Source organism: Micromys minutus (assembly GCF_963924665.1).
Source record: "Micromys minutus genome assembly, chromosome: 5".
In the NCBI taxonomy this organism is placed as follows: Eukaryota; Metazoa; Chordata; class Mammalia; order Rodentia; family Muridae; genus Micromys; species Micromys minutus.
This window is the reverse complement of record NC_137974.1, coordinates 1,576,235-1,596,044: the sequence shown is the minus strand read 5'-3', so window position 1 is coordinate 1,596,044 and position 19,810 is coordinate 1,576,235. Positions and strand designations below refer to the sequence as shown.

General features: G+C 40.9%; 1 protein-coding gene across 1 annotated transcript; it reads left to right on the top strand.

Moving 5' to 3' along the window:
- The first annotated feature begins 417 nt into the window (after positions 1–417).
- Positions 418–18,714, top strand: PSMC6 (proteasome 26S subunit, ATPase 6). The gene is made up of 14 exons (XM_080916877.1): positions 418–557; positions 1,452–1,531; positions 1,609–1,648; positions 2,278–2,330; positions 4,861–4,928; positions 5,128–5,242; positions 6,127–6,214; positions 9,538–9,599; positions 9,680–9,803; positions 10,146–10,207; positions 12,573–12,693; positions 12,812–12,892; positions 15,848–15,919; positions 17,469–18,714. Exons 1-14 carry the CDS (start codon positions 431–433, stop codon positions 17,585–17,587), a joined length of 1,212 nt encoding a protein of 403 aa, XP_080773003.1. The 5' UTR covers positions 418–430; the 3' UTR covers positions 17,588–18,714.
- The last annotated feature ends 1,096 nt before the right edge of the window (positions 18,715–19,810 follow it).

Below are 19,810 nucleotides of genomic sequence, written 5' to 3'. Positions count from 1 at the left end.
ACATACTGAATGTTAGATTTATGCCTGTAATTTCACTAGGAAGCAGGGGGACCAGAGTTCAAGCCCTCAGCTGCATGGTGAGTGCCCATGCAGCCTGGGTTACAAGACACTGACTCAAAAAAAAAAAAAAAAAAAAAAATCTTGTCATTTCCTCTCCCTTTTCAGTTTATTACAGAGCCTTTGGCGTTCTAGGAAAGCAGTGACCTAATACTGAGCCAGCCAGTAGCTGCGTCCGGCATTGCTCACTCTGGCCTGCAGGGGACAGTGTGACCGGAGACCATCTTCAGCGTTTCCAAGTCTTTGTGCCACTCTAGGTGACTATGCGCCAGGAGCGAGAGGCGTGCCAGCCGGAAGGGGCGGGGCCACCCGCGATCCCGCCCCTAGGCCGCCTCTGCGCCCTCGCTCCGCCCCCTCCCCCGCCCGGGCTGCCATGGCCCTTCCCGGCATCCCCTATGAGCGACGGCTTCTCATCATGGCGGACCCTAGAGATAAGGCGCTTCAGGACTACCGCAAGAAGCTGCTAGAGCACAAGGAGATTGACGGCCGTCTTAAGGAGCGTGAGTGAGCCTTGACACACTCTCTAGTGCCTGGACGGGCTTCCGTCTCGGATAGAGCGGAGACTGAGCCCGAAAACAGAGCGGCCAGCTTGGGAAGGCCTGAGTCCAGGGACGAGGCGCTTTGTCATCCCGCCCCGCGCTGGGTGCAGCGCCGCCTTGGCCGTGGGTATGGCCTCAGTCCCAGTCCGGTGGGATAGGGACCAGCCACAGTTCTGAGGTGGAAAGAGAGGGGAGGATTAGAAGAGCGAGGAGCAAGTGGGCTGGGGACATATCCCAAGTGCAAGGAAGGCAGGGTTGGAGTCTCGGGACCCGGAGTCAGGGAAGCCACAGCAGGACGTGGGACTCTCGGAGGCGGCTTGTACTTGGAGTAGAGATGATCCGGTGGTTGTAATAGCCTTTCTCGTCTTTCCTCGGGCTTCATACTAAGTGCCGAGTTTTCCGTACACCCTGAGCATTTGCGTTTTGAAAAGCCTGCGTAATTTAATTAAATGAGGGAATACTGCAGTCTATATGATTCGGTGAAGAATTGCGTTGGTTGACCTTAGTATTGATAGAGAGTAAGGTAGGTAGTTGATCTAGTGTAGCTATGGGTGGCCTGATTCACGGATTATCATTTAGTTTTGTAGCAAATCTGAAGGTAGCGGGATGTCACTATCTCTTAAGAATGTAACTTAAAAAGGCGTCTGCACAAATATTTCGTACCAAGAAAATAGACATACTTTCTTTGTTATATATTTTTTTAAAACATTCCACCTATCCATTACAGACTGCAAACTTTTTTGTGTGTGTGGTTTGATACAGTGGGTATGAAACGTACTAAGGTAAAAGAGACTTAAGTAAAAATGCTAACACGGTAATTGTTTAATTTAAAATGTTAAATTTTTATTATTTCAGTAAGGGAACAATTAAAAGAACTTACCAAGCAGTATGAAAAGTCGGAAAATGATCTGAAGGCACTACAAAGTGTTGGACAGGTAGGTGATGCAGTCTGAAAGTATTTTACCATTCTTTAAGCTGTTGGCAAAAGGTAACACACCCTTTTCTTTTTTAGATTGTTGGTGAAGTGCTTAAACAGTTAACAGAAGAAAAATGTAAGTGGGTTGACTTACTAATTAGTTAAAAAACAAAAGCCCCAGTTCCTTCCCAACTTTTGAAATGCCCATTTCATTCTGATTTTTGAGGCCAGATAGCTCTGGATGCAGATTCCTATGTTGACTAGACTGGCCTTGAACTCACAAGAGATCTGTCTGCCTTTGCTTTCCAGTGCCAGGATTTTAGGCATGTGTACCATTATAGAAGGCTTTTTAAATTCTTACTGCATTCATTTGTGTGTGTGTGTGCATGCGCAAACGTGTGTGCACCTATGCACATATGTGTATATGTGTATGCATATGTATGTGAATTCGTGCACATGTACTACAGTGCACCTGTGGAGATCAAAGGACAGTTTGTGTGAGTTGGTTTTCTCTTTCCCCTATGTAAGATGGGACCTAGGGATTGGCCTTAGATCACTGGGCTTGGCTGTAAGTGCCTTTATTTAATAAGCTATGGGGATAGCCCTGAAGTGCCTAGTATTCTAGTGACAACAATACACGGAGCTAGTCTTCTATATAAGCTAAATTTTGTATTTACTGTATTTGGAGGTCAGAAATGAAAGTATACTCACCATAGATGTACAAGTATTTGTTTTCTAACTTTGTTTTTCAATTTGTTCTTCTAGTCATTGTTAAAGCAACAAATGGACCAAGATACGTTGTAGGTTGTCGTCGGCAGGTAAATGCTTTTCGTTTGTATAGGCTTTGTAACTGAGAAAAACACTTATGTAAGCTACTCAGTTCTTGAGATAGGCAGGAGAGCTATTGTGCCCATAACTCCCCAGAGTGCTGTGTTTAGACACAGTAAGGGATTAGCAAAGCCTTGAATTTCTTAGTCCTTACTGTTTCACAGTGTCCTGGTCAGATTTCTGTACTTAGAAATCAAATCATTTTAGAGCTAGAAACAAAATGGTTTAGTACGATGTCTTCCTTGAAAAGGGTATCTAATTTTATAGTCATTTAGACCAGAATGGGCATGTTGAAATATCTCTGAATTTCATTTTGCAGATTTATGTTAATGAGGAGTTTAGAATAATTCAGTAACATCTGAGGTTTGTATGTGTTCAGCTCTTTAGGAAGTGTCTTAAGCATTTACTGAAGGACTTTTTCCGAGAGTATTTGTCACATTGATTTAAGTGGTCATCGTTTTTTGCAACTGGGTCTTGCTATATAGCCCATAGTGGCTTTAAACTAACAATACTGGTACCTCAGCCTCCTGAGTGCCAAGACAAGTATCTGCCATGTTGCCAAGTTCAGGTTTTAAAACATTGATACAGCATGACTCTAAAATTGAGACTAGAGCTAATCTTAGGATTTAGCATTTAACTAGACATTTTTCTAGTTATAGACTACTACAAGCCTAGGAGCTGGAGAGTGGCTCAGCAATTAAGAGCACAGGGAGCTCTTCCAGAGGACCTGGGTTCTATTCCCAGCATTCACACAAGGGCTCACAACTATCTGTAACCTAAGGGATCGGGTGTCCTCTTCTAGTCTGCAGCCACTTGCACTGTAACACAGTGTACGTGCAGACAGAAAACCCCTGTACATAGAATAAAGAGAGATCTTGAAAGTATTGCAGGCCTAGGGGTGGGAATGTAGCTCAGTAGCAGAGTATACAAGTGTAGGAGACATCCTGGGTTCAGTCCCTGGTAATGAAAATGGATTTTTGTTACATCTCAATCAGCTTTTACATTCCTTTCAAGGTCCTCTGGATGCCAAAATTTGGCATTTCTAAGATACTGTTTTGAAAGTATTGATTTATCTCTCAAGTACTTTGCTTTATAAAGGTCTCTTTTTAAATGCTTAACCCATTAAATTTAATGTTTTGCCTATTTTTACTTTGCGCATGCAGTATATGTATGGTGCATGCGTGTGATTGTGTAATGCACCTATGTGAAGGACAGAGCAGGACACTGTTCTCCGTGTTACTGTGGAGACAAGGTCTCATGGGCTAGCTATGGCTTGTGTTGGGCTAACAGGCACCAGTAGCCACACCTGGCTTTTTATAGAAGTGAGAGAGACTTAAGCTCAGGTCCTCCCTCTTAAAAACAGCACTGAGCAGTTTCCTTGCCCCCTTACTTGACTTTGAAATGATTAAGGTAACACTATCCTCTCCTAGGGCTATTGTGTGACTGCCCAGTCAGTTCTCAGCCTTCCGCCCCCAACAGCCACATCACCTTGATGATGCTTGTAGGTCTGTCCATGATCTCCACCATGGTCCAAATGTATTATGTAGTGTCTGGAGATACTGGTGGGCCTGGCAAGGGAAGCAAACATCAATAACTCCCAATCCTTCACCAATGCAGTCACCCTCGAACAACCCTTATGTAATTACGGCTTTTCTCTATAAATGCTGTGCCCCTGAGCTTGGGCACCAAGAAAACTTTCCAGAGAAGAAAGCCCACTCTTGGTCTGGCAACAGTTTTAATTGATTTAATCAGTGTTGTTATCAGTAACTTTCTAGATCATTTCTATTCTAATGAGCACAATCTCCTAAATTTGTAGCTCATTGTAGAATCCTGTACAAAGTAATTAAAATTCTAAAAATATAATGGCAAACAATTTTGAAACTATGGGAGGTAACTTTTTATTTCTGACAAGTGAGATCTCCAGTATATGTTTAGTGCATCTATAGACTAGACTCTCCAGTTGTAATCAAGGAAGTCAACATGCTTAAGTATGCAGTAATTATCCAGCCTGATGTGCACAGGAATGAGCTTTTATTGTTTGTCTTTTGCATTCCTTAGTATGGTTTTTGTTTTTAGAGACAGGGTTTTTTTGTGTAGCCTTGACTATCCTGAAGTTCACATAGTAGACCTGGCTAGTCTAAAGCTCAGAGATCTGCCTGACTCTGCCTCCCCATTGTGGGATTAAAGGTGTGCAGTAGCTTGCATTCCTTAGCATGTTAATGAAAATATCTTAAAAGGAAACCTGTTTTCTTATCTATTAGGATTTTGTATATACATTTTTCCTTCTAGAAGGTATTCAAAATATAGTTAATAGATACATTTGCAAACCATTTTCCTTTTTCCCCCAAATGTTCGCTAAGAGATTTTTTTTAAGTTTTATTGACAGGGAGTTTATAATATGATATTTGTATCTTTTATGTAGTATAAAATGTATATATGGCTTCTTAATATTAAGCTCTTGTTAAGGTAGCATTTTCCTTTTTAAATGTTTCTGTAACATCTTTTGTTTTATGATACCAGCTTGATAAAAGTAAGCTGAAGCCAGGAACCAGAGTTGCTTTGGATATGACCACACTAACCATCATGAGGTGGGTTTCTCATTGTTTATGTTCCATTTTCACAGAGGGAAGGTTTTCTAACATACAGGGTTTCTGGAATCATTGAAGATTTTGCTACTTTTTACCTGTTAAGTTTAATGTCTTTAGATGGTACTTACAGGTACTTGCATAATCCACAAGCTAAGAGGGAATCTTTTTAGAGAAAAGTTTCTGAATTTTTTCATCCTAGGTATCTGCCAAGAGAAGTGGATCCATTGGTTTACAACATGTCTCATGAGGATCCTGGAAATGTATCTTATTCTGAGATTGGAGGCCTGTCAGAACAGATTCGGGAATTAAGAGAGGTGGGTGCTGTGTTCTCTGACCTCAGACTATTGCCCTGTTGCTTTTAGGATGTGTGAAGGGAGAATTGGTGTAAAATACATTTTTTTTTAAGGTTTATTTATTTAATGTATATGAACTGTCCTCAGACACACCAGAAGAGGACATAAGGTTGGTCCCATTACAGATGGTTGTGAGCCACCATGTGGTTGCTGGGAATTGAACTCAGGACCTCTGGAAGAGCAGTCAGTGCTGTTAACCTCTGAGCCATCTCTCCAGCCCATAAAATTACATTTTGGGGGTTTTGTTGTTATTGTTTGGTTGATGTTTTGTTTTGTTTTTGGTTCAATAGTACCTTCTGCTTATTATACATTCATAACTGCTGAGAATAGCAGTGAATTTCTAGCTGTAAGGATCACTGCTGCTTGTTATTGTGGCGATGTTTGTGTTAGGAAAATTACTCTCTTGTGCCCAAAAGAGACTGTAGGGGCAAATGAAGAAATATTGATATCTGATGCCTTTGCCGTTTACAGTTCCAACTGGCTTCAGTGTGCTGAGGTCAATTAGTTGCACACTGAGCAACATGCTATATGGCTTTCCTAAGGTTGGTGATGTTAACACCTCTTCAGTCCAAATTTACAGACTTTTAAATATGCAATTATAATACGTTTTTACAAAGTATATATGTGTGTATTATCTAATATGCAGCTTGCTAAAAAACAGCTACTACTTTTATAATTTTTGGTTTTAAGAGATTTTCATCTGAAATAAAAACAATAATATTTATTTTGTACTGTGTGAAAATGTGGTTCTCTCATAGATTATAACATGGTATTATTAGACTTTAAATGTTTTAAAATATATTGAAATTTTTTACTGTTTAAGAAGCATGCAACTTCTTTTCCAGGTTATAGAATTACCTCTTACAAATCCAGAATTATTCCAGCGAGTAGGAATAATACCTCCAAAAGGCTGTTTACTATATGGTCCACCAGGTTGGTATCATATCCCCAACCCTTCAGAAAAAGTAGATGAAGGAATTAGAAAGTAGTAAAATAGGAATTTAATATAGGCAGTTCCCGTCTTCACTCTGTTGTGAGTGAAGGTTGGCATCTGCTCGTCCGTAAGGCGTGTGGAGTCCTTCTGTGCCTTGTCACAGTCCATGCAATTCTGTATACCGTCGTCCTTAAAGTTCACTTCATAGAGACGGATGTTCTGAAACACTCGAGCTGCAAGGTCAGAACTACAACTACTGGCATCAAACTAATATTATTTGGCTCTTTCTTTGTGTTCACATCTATTGGTAGTCCAAAGGCATTGTGGTAAGTTGCTCAACATTGGCATCAACAATGCCGGTGGTCACGGTTTTTGACCACCACATACTTAAAGTGTTGGCACAGATGCCAGCTTTGCTTTGAATGTTCTAGTAAAGGGTTAAAATTATAATTTTTATTAAAATTTCATTCTTAAGGCATGTTTTTGTGATGAAATGGGAAAAGTACAGAAAGTACTTTTGTACGGTTACATGCTGAAAATGTAGTGTCTACAGGCAAAGCAGTCATGTGGTAATTTGAGTGAGAGGCGGTAAATTGGATAGTCTTTACTTGAGAGGACAGTTTGCAGTCTGTGGTAGCTTAGAGTGTTGCTTACTGGTGATCAGATAATTAGTTATTCAGTCTTGCAATGGATTATTTGGCTTAATCGTTTTCTAGAATGACTGAATAAGGAGTACAGACTGCTAGTAGTCATAGAATCTGAGATAGCAAGTGTCTCAGTCAGGGTTTCCATTCCTGCACAAAAAAACATCATGACCAAGAAGCAAGTTGGGGAGGAAAGGGTTTATTCAGCTCACACTTCCATGTCGCTGTTCATCACCAGAGGAAGTCAGGACTGGAACTCAAGCAGGTCAGGAAGCAGGAGCTGATGCAGAGGCCATGGAGGGATGTCACTTACTGGCTTGCTCAGCCTGCTTTCTTATAGAACCCAGGTCTACCAGCCCAGGGATGGCACCACCCACAATGGGCTGGGCCCTTCCCCCTTGATCACTAGTTGAGAAAATGCCTTACAGCTGGATGTCATGGAGGCATTTCCTCAACTGAGGCTCCTTTCTCTGTGATAATTCCAGCTTGTGTCAAGTTGATACAAAACCAGCTGGTACAACAAGTAAAATTAGAATTTTTTAACACAACTTATTTTTATGAATATGTGTGTCTTTGTTAGGGTTTCTATTGCTGTGCTAAAATCATGAGCATAAACAACTCGGACAAAAAGGGTCTGTTTCAGCTTTTGGCTCTCACACTCCATTGCCAAGGAAAGTCAAGGAAGGAACTGAGAGTAGGAATCTGAAGTCAGGAGCTGATACAGAGGCCATGAAGGTGTGCTACTTACGGGCTTTCCCATCATGGCTAAACTTAGCCTGCCTTCTTATAACATTCAGGACCACCAGACCAAGGCTGGCACCTCCAGTAACAGGTTAGACCCTCCCACATCAATCACTAATTAAGAAAATGCACCACAGGCTGGCCCATGAGAGAGTCCAGTTGGGGGCATTTTCTTATCAAGTGACTCTAGCTTGTATCAAATTAACAACCTGCAGGGTGTCTCTGTACCATATAGACTTGGTGCCCACAGAGGCCTGAAGAAGGTGTCAGATGCCCTAATACTAGAGTTACCATGTGGGTGCTGAGAATTGAATTTGGGTCCTCTGGAAGAGCAGCTATTGCTCCTAATGGCTGAGCCATCTCTCCAGCCCGAAAATTAGAACATTTGAAAATGTTTACTTAGACCCAGTGAATTTGACAATTTTAATGTAATTCTAGAAGACTTTCATAATGAGATGTGAAGGGTATCACTATATATATGTAGATGATTTTGAATATTATATAGTGAAAAAAGTAATTAAGGAAATTGCATAATTCACCGACCCTCTAGTTTCCAAATATCTAATAATTGGTGCTAGAGTTAAAAGCTCTTGAGCTGGAGACACGGCTCAGCAGTTAAGAGCACTGGCTTTTCTTGTAGAGACCCTAAGTTCCATTTGCAGCACCTACACGGTGACTCACAGCTATGCGTGGTGATCGTCCCGGGGATCCAGTACCCTCTTCTGGGGTGCCGATGTACACATAGACAAAACACCACACATAAAATACATACATACACTTTAAAAGCTCTGTTCCATATGCTTAGCCTATATTGTAAGAATAACTTTATTTCTAAAGTTCTGTGTTCATTATGCTTAAAATTAGAAGATGAGATACTGTGTCATTAGAATGGCTGTTACCAAGAAAAGAGTGCTGGCTGTAATGGGACCAGGCACTGGCAGGGATGGAGAGAAGAGAAACCACATTGCTGATAGGAATGTAAACCACTGCATCCATGTGAGAAAATAGTATGGGGTTCCTCAGAGAATTAAAAATAAAACTATTCTATACCTTAGCAACTGTCTGTGTGTGTGCACGCGCGCTGAAATCAGTGTGTTGAAGAGATGTTGGCACCTTCATGTTTATTGCAGTGCTATTCACTTGGCCACGATAAGAAAACCTTCGTATCCTTCGACTTAGAGAAGGGTGGTGAGAATGTAGTGTATGTATGCAGTAGAGTATGGCCGTGTCTGGAATGAAGTAACTTCTGTCACCTGTGTCATCATGGATGGATCATGGCGATGGTGCTAAGTGAAGGGAGCAAGCACACAAAGACAAGTGCCACATGAGCGCACCTGTGGAGGGTTAGAAAGTCAGACTCACAGGGGATGGCTGGGTTAACAGGGGCTGAGGGAAAAAAGGTGGGTTGAGTCCACAGAAGAATCGGTGTCTTAGGTATTTCAATTGATGAAAGAAGACTTTGCTTTTACCACAAAGTAATGAACATATGAGTTAATAGATATGTAAATTAGTGTGGTTTAATCATTCTACAATGTACACATATACAGGTGTCACATTTTCAATGTTATAGTTATTTACCAACTTAAGTCAGGAGGGATATTTAAAGTTAAAAATATTGCAAATAAATTACTTTAGACTTTTAAATAAAAATTTTTGGTAGGATTTAGCTTCAGTTTTAGAGAATTCACTACCAATAGAATTATGTTGTTGATTACATGTTTGTGTGTATCTGTGTAGGTGGATGTCGTATGTGGGTGGGTGCCCATGGAGGCCAGAGAGAGTGTTGTCACCTGTCACTGGAGTTACAGGAGATTATGAGCTGCCTTAAGAACTGTTAGGGGCTGACTGAACTCCTGTCTTTGAAGAGAGCAGTAAGGGTTGTTGACAGGCTTTTAAAATGGTTCTGCTCTGAACCTCACCTCACTTGGTATTTCCAGGCACCGGGAAAACACTGCTGGCACGAGCTGTTGCCAGCCAGCTGGACTGCAACTTCCTAAAGGTAAGGGAGGCTCCTCTATGTACTTCCAATACAACTTATTGGATTTGTCTAATTTGCATTACTATTTTTGTTTTAAACAGGTTGTATCTAGTTCTATTGTAGACAAGTACATTGGTGAAAGTGCTCGTTTGATTAGAGAAATGTTTAATTATGCCAGGGACCACCAGCCGTGCATCATTTTTATGGATGAAATAGATGCTATTGGTAAGAACGAAACTTTTTCAATTTTATCTTAAATGCTTTTTGTTAGAGTTGTTTAAAAACTGAAAAGAACCTCCTGCCTGACGGTAGCTCTGACTTGTCTGAAGTCAGCAGCACAGCGGGTAGCCATCAGAGCACCGCCTGCCTGATAGGTCAGAGAGCATGGCCAGTTTCAGGGACAACCCTGAGCATTACGGATTCAAAATATTCCAAACTCAGTATAACTCTTACTATTTAATTTTTACTTAGTATTTTTATTATTGACTACTGTTACATTCTTTTTATTAAATGATGGGCACAGAACAAAGGAATAATGTCTGTATATTTCCAAATTTATTACTTGAGGTGGCCGTCGGTTTTCTGAAGGAACATCAGCTGACAGAGAGATTCAGAGAACTTTAATGGAGGTAAGATCTGGTAAAGAGGATTTATAAAGAAACACTTCATATAATAATAGGAAAAACTAAATGTTGGACACACTCCTGCACCATAATCCCTAATGAGATTAGTCTGTAGTTTTGGAAGATGGCTCAGTGGGTGAGAGTGACAGCTCTGCAGCTGTGGTGTGCGATGAAGCCTGGCACGCACCTGACCCGTGCTTGGAGGTGTGCATCTGTATTCCTGCATGGCATGCTGACGGAGCTTCAAGTTCAGTGAGACTCCTTTTCCAGGGAGTAAGGCAGAGAAGCAGAGCAGTCCACCAGTGCCCTCAGACAGACACATCATATCTACACACGCACAAAAGAAGGAAGTGACTCACTGAAGAACAGGAGAAGACAGGAAAAGGTTGATTGGTGGGTCCCAGGTAGACAGGAACAAGCAGTGTATCTGCAAAAATCATGTCACGTATAGTTCAGGACTATAAGAGAATACAATGTTTTCGCCATAAAGAAACGATGAGTAAGGGAATACGTGATGTTTAAACTGATGTAAGTGCTGTAAATGTGAAATAAACGTATGGTTTCATCTAATGCATAGTTTAGTGTTTTCATATAAAGAGATAACATGAGAAAAATTGATATTAAAGAGATATGTAAAACTATTTGATAAAATTTTGCTATTCTGTAGTTAACTAGACGAGCTATTCAGATGTACAAACTATATTGCTAAGCATATGACTGCTGGTTTGGCAAAGGTACAAGTAACATAGATTAAGATTTTCAGCAGGAAATGAGTTGTATTATGATTGTGGCTACTCTGAAAACCACTCTTTGATCCTTATTGTTAAGACTGACAGCTAAAATAGAAAAGGAGAAAATGTTTTTAATTCTTTGATGATTTCCAAATACATACTTGCAGGCATACACATGGCGTATCTTCACATCTACCCCACCTCACCATTCTCACTCCTAGACATTCCCAACCCATCCCACCTTCCTGTTCTTTCTTTTTAATAATTCACTGCGTCCAGTTAGTGTTTCCTGCTTGAATTATCAACCTGCTAAGGGGCAACCCTTGAAGAAGAATGGTTCTGTCTCCCAGCAGCCTTCAGTCAGCACCTCCTCGTAAGCCCGCCAGCCGTGAGGTTAGGACTGCAGTGTCTCTCCTGTCCAGAGATCCTAGGCCTCTCCACTCTCAGCCCGTGTTTCACAGTGGAGTCTGACCCTGGCAGAGTAAACTAGTTTAATGATGGGGCAGATAGGTGGTGAAGCAGGGGGACACCATGCACCACCCCATTTGCTGCAGATAGAAACTAGGTAGTGCAGGCCATTTGATTTTAATTTGTTGTTGTTGTTGTTGTAGTAGTGTTTGAAAATCAATTTTTTTACAAAGTATATAGACCTAGGCAGAGGATGAGCAGTTTTGTATTTTTAGACAAGCTGTCTTCTGAGTAGCCCTGACTAACTTGGAACTTCTACGTAGTTCAGTCTGACCATGAACTTAGAACTATCTCTGTCTACAGTATTTTAAACTTAAAATATAAAGTCTTGTGGATGGAGAGATAGCTTAGCAGTTGAGAGCCTGCCTCCTGTTCCCAGCACCCACATGACAGTTCACAGCTGCTCTAGCTGCACTTCCAGGGCTTGTGACACCCTCACGCCGACACACATATACATAAGACACCAGGGAACTTGAAAACAAACAAGATGGCTCAGTAGTTAAGAGCACTGACTGCTCTTCCAGAGGACTTGGGTTCAATTCCCACACCCACATAGCAGCACAGCCTGTAACTGTTTTAGAGTATCCTACACTCTCACACAGACACACATGCCGTTAAATCATCAATGTGCGTAAAATAAAAACATCTAGCAGTGCTGATGCATGCCTTTGAGTCCAGCACTCAGGAGGCAGAGGCAGGAGGAGCGTGAAGCCAGCTTGGTCTACAAAGAGTATTCCAGGGCGGCCAGAGCTGCTCCTCAGAGAAGCTCTGCTTTGGGAAACAAATAATAACAGAAAGTCTTAGAGAGTTTAAATTGGATACAAATTGGATACCTGGTGGTAACGTGCAATTGGCAGAGTTCTTGGGAGTGTGCCTGAAGCTCCGGGTAAGGCTCTAACTCCACAGCATGGTTTCCCTGTCCCAAGATTGTAATCCATCAGTCCTCAGGTAGACTTAGGGGAACCAGAAGTCCAGGGTCATCTTTAGCTACATACCTACTAGCCTAGGGTACATGAGACCTGTCTTAAATAAAAACCAAAACTATAAGACATATTTTAGAGCAACATAATTATTAGTGTATTTATATAACTGGTAATATTTCATTTAACTTTGTGTATATGTGCACAAGCATGCATGCGTTTGGTAAAGTCTGTCTCTAATTTCTTATTTAGTTACTAAATCAAATGGATGGATTTGATACTCTGCACAGAGTTAAAATGATCATGGCTACAAACAGACCAGATACACTGGATCCTGCTTTGCTGCGTCCAGGAAGATTAGATAGAAAAATACGTGAGTTACTCTCTTAATCTGCTGTTTTTCTCTCTGTCCGTTTTTTCTTTTTACCCAAACTCCTTCCACTCTATTAAACTATCAGCTGGAGTACAAAATAATTTATTTCTACTTTCAGATATCGATTTACCAAACGAACAAGCAAGATTAGACATATTGAAAATCCACGCAGGCCCTATTACAAAGCACGGTGAGATAGGTAAGAAGATCGAGCGTTCTGTCCGAATGTGGGTCGGGTAGGTAGGATGCTGCTGCTCACAGGCTGCCGGGAGCATCTTCTGAACGCTTCTGTCTTCTCAGAAGAATAAAGGGGGAAGGTGGGAAGTGTTGGCACAAGTCGGGGGGCAGTGGAAAGTATAATATAGTTTCATGTGTGTGTTGGAGAGATAGATGGCTCAGCAGTTAAGAGCTCTGGCTGCTTTCCTAGAGGTTCTGGGTTTATCTCCAGCCTCCACATGGCAGCTCATACCCAGCTGTATCTCTAGTCCCCAGAGATCCAGCACCTTCTTCTGGCTTCAGAGGACATATGGTCCACATACAAAGATGCAGGCAAAACTCCCAGACACAAAATAATAAGTATGTGGGCTGGAGGGATGGCTCAGTGGCACTGACTGCTCTTTCAGAGGTCTTGAGTTCAAATCCCAGAAACCACACAGCTCACAACCATCTGTGATGGGACCTGATGTCCTCTTCTGGTGTGTCTGAGGACAGCCGCAGTGTACTTATAGATAGTAAATAGATAAGTATTTTAGCTAGGAGGTGGTGGTGCCTGCAATCAAGAGGCAGAGACAAGTCGATCTTTAAGTCAGAGGCCAGCCTGATCTACAAAGTGAGTTCCAGAGCAGCCAGGGCCACACAGAGAAACTGTGTCTCAAAACATTAAAATAAATACATTTAAAGTAAAATCTTAAATATAAAGTGCATATGTAAGTGAGGAGCTGAGCTGTAGTAACACATGGCTTTTACGTTGAATTCTCCTTGTCCTTTGTAAGAAAGTTTTATAGTAGCTCATCTGTATCATTCATTTGCCTTCCCACCACAACGGTAGATGAAATAGTTCTGACAGGACAGAAAGCCTGCAATGCAAGCTTTATCCTTTTCTCCTTTCACACAAAATTCTTGTTGACTTTTACTAGAGAAATCCAGTATAATTGCTTGACAGCTTTAGAATGGGCTGGAAAGTGGCTGTGTCAGATTGCTTGTCTAGTGTGCTTGAGGTCCTGAGTTCAAGTCACCATTACCACCAAAACAAGAGTTTCTTAGTACCGGTATAATGTCACACAACTTCAATCCCAGCTCTCTGGAGGCAAAAGCAAGAGGATCTCTGAGGTCAGCTGGGTCTACATAGAAAGCTTCCAGCCAGTCTGGGCTACATAGTAAGACCCTGTCTCAAATAAAACAAGGGAAAACCCTTTAGAACTTGATAATTCTGAGTCACTACAGATGGTTGACTATTAGATGTTGATCTAAACAAACGATGCTAGGTTATAAGTATCTTCTAACAAATACCGAGCTCTCTACGGTGGTGGATACCCGCTGTCCTTGGGACTCCCTGCTCCGAGAAGGTTAGTGGCATGGACGTGATTAGGTGCTGACCAAGGAGTCCCAGCTGGAGAGAGACTGACTGCTTATTGTGAGGAAAGCGTTCACTCTGTACCCACACATGCAACTGCAAGTTTGCAAAGAAAATCAGAAAGCTGATAAGTGCTTGCTGTATCATTTAAAGGTTCTGTTCCGATAAAATTATGTCTATCTTTAGTATAGTTTACATTTGACTTTTATGGCTAAAGTACATTCTACTCATTGTTACTGTTTTATATACTTATATTTTAGTTTTTTAAGATTTCTTTATTTTTATATATGAGTATACTGCAGCTGCCTTCAGACACAGTAGAAGATAGTTTCAGATAGTTGTGAGTCACCATGTGGTTGCTGAGGAACTGAACTCAGGACCTCTGGAAGAGCAGACTGTCTTCTTAACCACTGAGCCATCTCTCCAGCTCCCTACTTAGATATTTTATGTGTATTTCTATGTGCCTAAGTCTATGTGCACCACCTGTGTCTCCAAGTTAGACAGCTGTTGGCCACCTGTGGGTACTGGGAACCAAACATCAGTCCTGCAAGGGCAGCAAGTGCTTTTAGCTGCTGTGCCATCTCACCAGCCCCCAAACTATTTTGTTTTTGTTGCTTGGCTTTTTTATTTTGGGGTACAGTGATTGAATTCAGGACTTTAGAAATGCATGCCATGTACTCTATCATTGAACCCCTAGTCCTTAAAATCTTTGTTAGAGTACCTTGTAAACAATACTGAGTTTCATTATGCCATTTTTGTGTGTGTGCATGCATGTGTATTTTGTATTTTGGTCATATTCACCCCATTTCTTTCTCTTGTGCCCCTACCATGCATCCGATTCCCTTCCTCTTCCCATCTTAGCTCCTTATTTCATGTTTCATTTTGCTACTGAGTGAGTTTTGTGGTTTTTCTTTTAATTTGATTTTATTATTTTATGTCCATGCTTATTGTACATGTATGAGTGTTCACCTGTATGTATGTCTGTGTACCAAGTGGGTGCTTGGTACCCTTGAAACCAGAAGAGAGAGTTGGAACCCCTGGACCTAGAGTTAAGGACGCTTGTTAGGCACCATGTGGGTACTAGGAATCAAACTCAGGTCCTGTGGGGAGCAGCCATTCCTCCAGTCCTGGATCCTTTCAGTATGGATGGTTAGAGGACCCTTTGCCTATGGCTACACCACTGAAGAAATGTCTCTTCCTCATACATCATCAGGAGTGAATGCATACCTGGCTCGGAGCTTCTCTTCCTGCTGTCCTTCCTGAATCTTGGGGCTGATTACAGCTGTGCAGCAGGTGTAATAAGTCACTGCTTTGCACTTCTTTTTTTACAGCCTAAACGCAGGCAGCTCCAAATCTTGACAACATTTTTGGTTAAAAATTCAAAAGTATTTCTTCTTGATTCCAGTTTACTTTGCAGTGTGCTTAGTTTTAGTTGTTAATGTTAAAATAGTAGCACACATGGGTAATGCTGATCAAATTCAAAATGAACTAGTCCATTTACATTTTCTCTATGGGCAAAAATCAATATTGAATCTTTATTATTATCTTGTTGATTTCTGTTATTTTTTTTTTTCTAAACAGATTATGAAGCTATTGTAAAGCTTTCAGATGGTTTTAATGGAGCAGACCTGAGAAATGTTTGTACTGAAGCAGGTGAGAATAAAAAGTATATTTTTACAATCAACAGCAATGTTTATCTAAAAGCAGAGCTGTGCCGGATTTGTCTTTTGTTTTGCGTTTGAGACTCCGTTTCTGGAAGAAGAACTGAACAACACAAGGGAGTCTCTGTAGTAGTTGACTTTGATTTCTTGTAAGGGACCTTAGGGAAACATGCAGACTGCCTTTGAGTGTTGTGTGGCTGAACATGCATAGAACATGCATGGCTGGAGCACTGACTTACCGGCTCCACACAGGCCCTCCCCCAATGAACTTTCCCCTGGGGTTATGTGCCCACAGGTATGTTGTGGGAAGGCTGATTGCAGGACTGTGGCTAGAAATAGAGTGGACCAGTTCCATGGGACCAGTATTGGAAAGATTTACTCTAAAAGTCTGAGGTCCTAGAATTTGTTTAAAATGAAGTTTTTAAATACAGTTCTGGATTTCATGATAGTAGTTTTATTTTTGGTAACAAGTGTCTTTGAAACACTACCTAGCTGAAGTTACTTAGCTTCCGTTCAGAGTATTCAGATCCAAGGCCTGTCTACAGTAGTCTTTGTAATTACTGTTTCATCGTTAGTAAGTCAGGTAGTGTCCAGGGTAATTTATCACATTCCAAGGATGACTTTTGGAAAAAGCCAAAATCAAAAGGCAGTGCTGTGATTTTAAAAGCTGATGCTGAAAAATTTTGATAGATGCTTTATTTTTCTGATGTTGATGGAAAATGAACAGTAATGGGAACCACATATATATTACAAATATACCTGAACATATTGTAAATCAGAAACCTGTCTTCTCAAACATGAAGCCATCACTTAACTGTTTCTAACTTCTGAAATACACAGTGTAGTGATTACCTGCCTCAGGTCCTGGCATTATAGGCTTACAGCACGCAGTATTGGATCAGTGTTTGTAGTCTAGGCAGCACTCCACTGACAGCTATATCCCAACCGGAAGGTAAGCGTTATTAAAGTTCCTGCACGTCGATTGTTCAGTTTTACATTGCTGGAGATCAGACCCAAGACCTTGCATATGTTAAGCACACCCCGCCTGTTCCGCTAGGTGGACCTAGCCCCAGTGTTTTCTTCTTTTTGGGAATTGCTGCATATGCTATTAAGAAACTTCAGCCAAGAATGTTTAGGTCTTGATTGTTTTGGGTATTTTTATTAAGTACTACTACTTAATACTTCTAGTATTTTTATTAAATAAATATTAATTTTATTAAGTACTACACAGTCCAGATTTAAGTGTTGAGATAACAGTGCAATGTGCTTCATTTCAAAAGTAATGCTCACTCTGCTTCCAGAGTGAGTGGAGCAGCACCACTCAGAGCAGTAAGTGTCCTCCTCACACCTCTGCATAGAGGGTTTCTTACTTTCCTCTCACTTCCTCACACGTTGCCTAGGCTGGTCTTGAACTTGCAGTCCTGTTGCGGTCTGCTAAGTGCTGAGGTTACATGCATGTGCCACTGTTCCCAGCTTAGTTTTCTTACTGATGGATCTGCATTTCCCATATAATAAGCAGCATTTCATTTTGTCTTCCACAGGTATGTTTGCAATTCGTGCCGATCATGATTTTGTAGTTCAGGAAGACTTCATGAAAGCAGTCAGAAAAGTGGCTGACTCCAAGAAGCTAGAGTCCAAACTGGACTATAAACCTGTGTAATTTACTACAAGGTTTTGGTGGCTGCATGACAGACATTGGCTTAATGTAAAAATAAAGTTAAGGAAATAATGTATGTATTGGCAATGATCTCATTGAAAGTGAATAAACATGTATAAGCAACATAATAAGCCATGTAATTCAGTCATTCTTTTAAAATTGGTACAGAAGGAAGTTGTGTGTTTGTTAATGTTGTATTTACTGCAGCAGAATTTACAGAAGACGTGCTGAAGCTTTCCGTATTTGCCTTGTGAGCATTTTGTACAACACTGAAAATGGTTTGAGATAGTAGAGGAGAGCACTTCTTATGACTTTATTTTATATTTTGTTTTCTTTGTCCTGAAAAAGAGCAATAAAATCTGTTTAGTTGTCCTATGTATATTCTTCTCTTTTCTAAGTGCACATTTGCTCTTGTCCTTTTGAATCAGTAAGTATATGATTTGAGAGCCTGAGTGAAACTGAAAATTAAAATAGGGCTTTGAATTTTATTTTAAAACAGTCCTCAGTCCAGAAAATTGTTGTCTTGTATGTATCATAGAGTGTGGGTGTGAAATACACACATGCTTTTGTGTCTTCCAAGAAACTCTCTAGCTACTGCAGTTAGGCTATTTGATAATTTTAACTTTAAGATTATGACTGGAAGTAATGCTCATAGTTAATTTGGTTTATGTGAAAAAATAATTCCCTTTTGAGGTCTGGATCCAGTAAGTCTGTGTGTGGACATAAAATTTTGCATATACATGATTTCTATAGATGTATTATTTCCTAGGCTCACCAATGGATTCTATAAATAAAAGATATAAATATAAAAATATAAATTTTCAGGTAGATACCAGGTTGAGAATGTCTACTCTATGGAATGTTAATGTCAGAAATGTTCAAAACAAAAGTTCTGTTATCTGTACACAATTCTAATTTCATGTGGCAATCAAAGTTGTATAATGTCTACAAATTGAGATTATTTATAGTTAAAATCTTGTTTAAATAAAGACATAAAACTTCAGTTTCATTAATACCAAAGGACTAACCATAAGTGATCTGGCTAGGTATGTAATTCTTTTCTCCTTTCTTCTTGAGACTGCCTGGGACAACTTACTGTGTGGATTAAAGGCCGGTCTCGGCTCACATTCGCCAACCTCTCCTGACTTGTGCAATTAAAGGTGTTCACAATACTTGCCATTGGATTATTTTTTAATTAAAAATTAGTAGCAGGGTATTCTGTGCCTTTTGCAATTTTTAAAGGTGGATAATAGACTAGATAATACTAGAGACCATGGAACATCAAATTGACCATCTAATTAATTACTGAACAGCTATACTTCTGTATGTTGAAAATGCACTACATACATGACAACATGAAAAAAATTAGAAGAAATATAAGTTAAACACATGGTCCTTACACGTGGTCCTCCTTCCGTTTTGTTTTTAATGGATGTTTTTTGATAATAGTCCTGAGGTCTCTAGGAAGTAGTCTTACAATTCAGTGAAAAGAAGTGAGTGTTAGTTAGACGCCTTGCAGCTAAGATTCCTTTAGTGAGACAAAGGGTTGTTTAGAAGTTCAAGCCAGGCCTTTAATCACTTAATTCCAGAACTCTTGTGAGTTTAAAGACCAGCCCAATCTACATAGTGAGACCTTGAGAAGATAGATTCTTAACTTTAAAAACTTAATTCCAATGCTAGCTTCTCACACAATCATATTTGAAAATTAGACTCGGGGGAGAAATCTTAAAGGGTACTTAGTACAATTTAGTAAGTAAACTACCGTTTAGATTTCTGATTTTTTCTGAATCATTTTCTTGAAATTTTCTGGATAATTTGAGTTGTTACACTCCAGATTAAACCTAAGAAGCCACTTTCTACTTCGTTTAAAGGTGATGGGTATCAAGTGTTTTGCGTAGTTTAACATGACTTAAGCTGAACTCTTACTGTTTGGTTACACCCCCGGTACGGATCGGGCAGCGTTCCTCCGAGTGGTCGCTTACGAAGGCACGTTGAAGGGCCTCCCACCGAGCTGGGTTGGCCTCGCTGGGCTGACAGCCCACTGCCTTCCCCGACCTCTCCCCTCCCTCGCCGCGGCTCCGCCCCCTGGAGGCCCCGCCCCCCGCGTCTGCGCGCTGACACCTGGCGGCGGCGGGGGCGGGCCGGCGGCGAGCGTGGGCTGGGATTGGCTGTGGCGCGCGGGTTGGGGCGGGAGGAGACGGTTATGGGCTCGCGCCTGGGCCGGAT